The sequence below is a fragment of the Primulina tabacum genome, chromosome 7 (assembly GCF_025594145.1).
Source record: "Primulina tabacum isolate GXHZ01 chromosome 7, ASM2559414v2, whole genome shotgun sequence".
Lineage (NCBI taxonomy): Eukaryota > Viridiplantae > Streptophyta > Magnoliopsida > Lamiales > Gesneriaceae > Primulina > Primulina tabacum.
Genome location: NC_134556.1, coordinates 38046046 through 38049609, shown reverse-complemented (window position 1 = coordinate 38049609; position 3564 = coordinate 38046046). Strand labels below are relative to the sequence as shown.

The 3564-nt window shown below is 32.9% G+C and overlaps 1 protein-coding gene across 1 annotated transcript; it reads right to left on the bottom strand.

The window, feature by feature from the left end:
• Positions 1-2534: 2534 nt before the first annotated feature.
• Positions 2535-3344, bottom strand: LOC142550755 (uncharacterized). The gene has a single exon (XM_075659821.1). The coding sequence runs from the start codon at positions 3342-3344 to the stop codon at positions 2535-2537; it is 810 nt and encodes a 269-aa protein (XP_075515936.1).
• Between the last annotated feature and the right edge of the window lie 220 nt (positions 3345-3564).

The following is a 3564-nucleotide window of genomic DNA, read 5'->3' as shown; positions in this document are numbered from 1 at the left end:
CTCACATTAACACTTGAGATGCTATTGCATTCAGTACGTAACTTGTAGGAGCCGCGCGTCCCAGGTTAATGGACCCAACTTCAGGCAACTGACGCAAACGAATAACCCTAGCTAGATTGTGTGATGAGAATGTATCATCTAGTTGAACCCCACAAATTTTTATTTTTTGGTTGAGATTCACGACGATCGCATTTAATATTGGTATCTATGGCGCTGTACGTAGCCTGAAGGAATAGGGGCCATAAACAAACATAAATATATCTGTGCTCAATTTATTACGAGTCTGCTACTATATATTATTTTTCTTATGTGCAACTTAAAAAGAAGAAAACAAATGGATTAAAAGCGGTGCGCGCGGCAATAACTTGGATGCACGACAGCCTTTCAGCACCATGTCTGCCAATTTACCTACAACGACACATTGGCCGTGGATATTATTAACTTCCAGTTGACATATGATAATCATGTTTTTTCTTTAGTTCGGGGAAGAGTTTTGTCGTATTTGATTATTAAATTTTGACAACAAATAATGACACGCAAAGTCACTATCCCGGGGAGTTTGCGCCGATGAAACAAAAACCAACGGGTGTCAATAATGGGACAAATTAACAATGGCCGCAATCTGCAAGGACATTTTATTAAAAAAAATTAATTTTTTGGTTAACACATGATATAATGAATTTCAAATGAAATTATTATCGAATAAATTTAATATCTTAAACATTGAATTAGACTAGATTGGGCCAAAATCTAATCTAATTGCAACAGCCATGCCTTATTAATTGTGATCACATTTATATAAGCTATATGCTACAAAAATCATACATTATATTAATTGACACTTAATTAATTAATTTCAACCACTAACGAGTTAAAATCTACAAAAAATTGCAAAAAATATATGGGGTTTTAATTTAAAAAATAACGAAAATAAATATATAGTTTTAAACTGAGTCCTGGTGTCAAATTTTCAGGTGGCAAAATTTGTGAAATCTGGGATAGTGTATAAATATGTAAGTACTCACGACCCTTTCTGCATGATACTATACATCAGGTGACCATTCCTCGTCTCGTGGGGCGTGAAAGTGAGTATAGATTTCAGTGTTTTTGACCTTTCAATCTGCCATGCACCCGTACGAGTCAGCGTAAGGTCATAAGAATGTGGAATTTCCTTTGAATCTTCGCTCTAATTTCTTTATAATTTATACTCGGTGGGTCATATATAAATATATATTCTCCTATAGATTTTTTTTTTTTATTTTCAATTGTCTCGAATATATAATCTAGTTTTTATGTTTGGCAAAAAAAATTTCTTATTTTCTATTGTTATATTCTTGTGACTTAAATAATAAAAAACGTACTACAAGTTTTTAAAATGAATAAAAATACGTCCAAATAAAAAAAAAATTTGTTTGTAAATTTTATTTTTTCAATAATTTTCTTAATTTATGTGAAAAATAAATAATTATACTCTATCCATCCCAAATAATATATAGTTTTCATTTAATCCCAAATATACATATTTGTTTGTTCTTTCACACCGATTAAGAAAATAATTGAAAAATTAAATTCACAACCAAATTTCCTTTTTCATTCTTATTTAATTCAATTAAAAAATAGTTTCATATTTTCCAAAACTTTGTTAATAGTGATATATATCTTAGTTTAAAAAATTTAAAATGTTATTAAATATAGAAATCGGAACAATCGAAATAAGAAATATGATCTATATATTTGAGACGAAGAAATATATATATATATATATAATATAAAATATACAACAAAAAGTTATATTACTAAATAACCATTAACTCTTTCCAAAGGATAACAAGTCACATAGGAGTTTGCGGGGCTGCATTAAAATCATATGCTACCTATATCTTAAGTGTGCCTGTGGTTTTCATGACACGAAAATTTAGTCAAAGATTTCGGAGCTTCTTGTCTCTCTACTGGAGAAACTTGATGACGCACGTTGTTCTGTCGTTGCCCATGTGACTCTGCTGCTATAAATACCCACTCACTCTGGTTCATATGTATCACTTCTTCAGTATGAAGCTTTAGTATTCATGTTACATATATTTATGTGTGCGCTCGCATTTCGACAGCGGCTTGAACTAGGGGGATTGCTGCAAGTATGAGCAAGCCATAAAGCTCAGGAGGGATAGCGCCATGGACTGTGCAAGTAATTTCGCCTGATTACAAGTCTCTGTGGCGCTATCCATCCTGAGTTTCATGGTTTTTACTATACTGTCTCGTATGTATATATATAATTATTATCCGTTACCATAAGTGTGTTTTCTTTGGGTCAAGTAAACATGAAAGATCGGTTAATTTATGTTTGACAGCTTCATGCATTTAATTGTTTCATCATCACTGGTCGTCCATACAATTTCTTTAGATTTTAATGGCGGTCGATTTCTCCAAAAAATAAACTCAAATTTAGTAATTCAGTCGCTTCGTATTTCACTTATATGTTAATTACTTGTTTCTCATCAAGGGACGGATCCAGGAATAAGAGTTTGGGGGGCTTGAAGTCAATATGATAAGTTATATATTATTAAAGTAGAAGAAGTGACAATATTAACAATATTGTCCAAATGAGAAAAGAATTCCCAAATAACACTAACATCCTTAGCTGCAGAAACCAATGTCAGTTGTAAACGATATGCAAAACAGTGGACATAGTATGCATAGGGACAATCTTTGAGAAATAATGCTTGAAGTCCATTCCACGCTCCACGCATATTGCTAGCACCATCATATCCTTGGCCTCTGATTTTCTTAACATGGAGATCATGATGAACAAGAACATTTGATATCTCATTTTTCAAATTCATTGAGGTAGCGTCACTAACATTTTTGATGGCAAAAAATCTTTCTGTCAAAATCCCATGATTGTTCACAAACCTCAATATAATGGTCATTTGCTCTCGTTTAGATATATCTCGGGCTTCATCAACAAGAATACAGAAGTATTTATCTCCAACTTCTTCACGAACCATCTGTCGTACTCTATTGGCCATAATATGTAAAATCTCTTTCTGAATTTCTGGAGCGATATATTGGGCATTTTTTGGAGCATTCTCAAGCACAACTTCATCAATTTCTATATTCATTTTTGCAAAAGCCTTCACCAATTCAAGAAAATTTCCACGATTAGATGAAGATAGAGATTCATCGTTACCTCTAAAAGAACAACCTTGAAGTGCTAGCCAACGAACAGCTACAATTGAGGTGCTCAAACGCAGACGATTTTTCTCTTTTTCCTCTTTAGATTGTGCATGCATCACTTTATCAATATGTTGTGAGGACTTCATCAAATTTTCAGCCCTTCTCTCACACATAGTATGAGGTGAAGAAGCTGCAGAACCTATATGGGCAAGAAAAGCACATGTTTTTCCTTGGTTTACCCTTTTCCAATTGTCAAATCCTTCATTGACCAATGCCGAGATATTAGATGAATTAACATCATTCAGGAAAAGAAAACAATAGAAACAATATGCCTTATTTGTTGAAGGCGAATACCCCAACCAATAAAATTTCTGAAACCATTTTTTCTGAAAA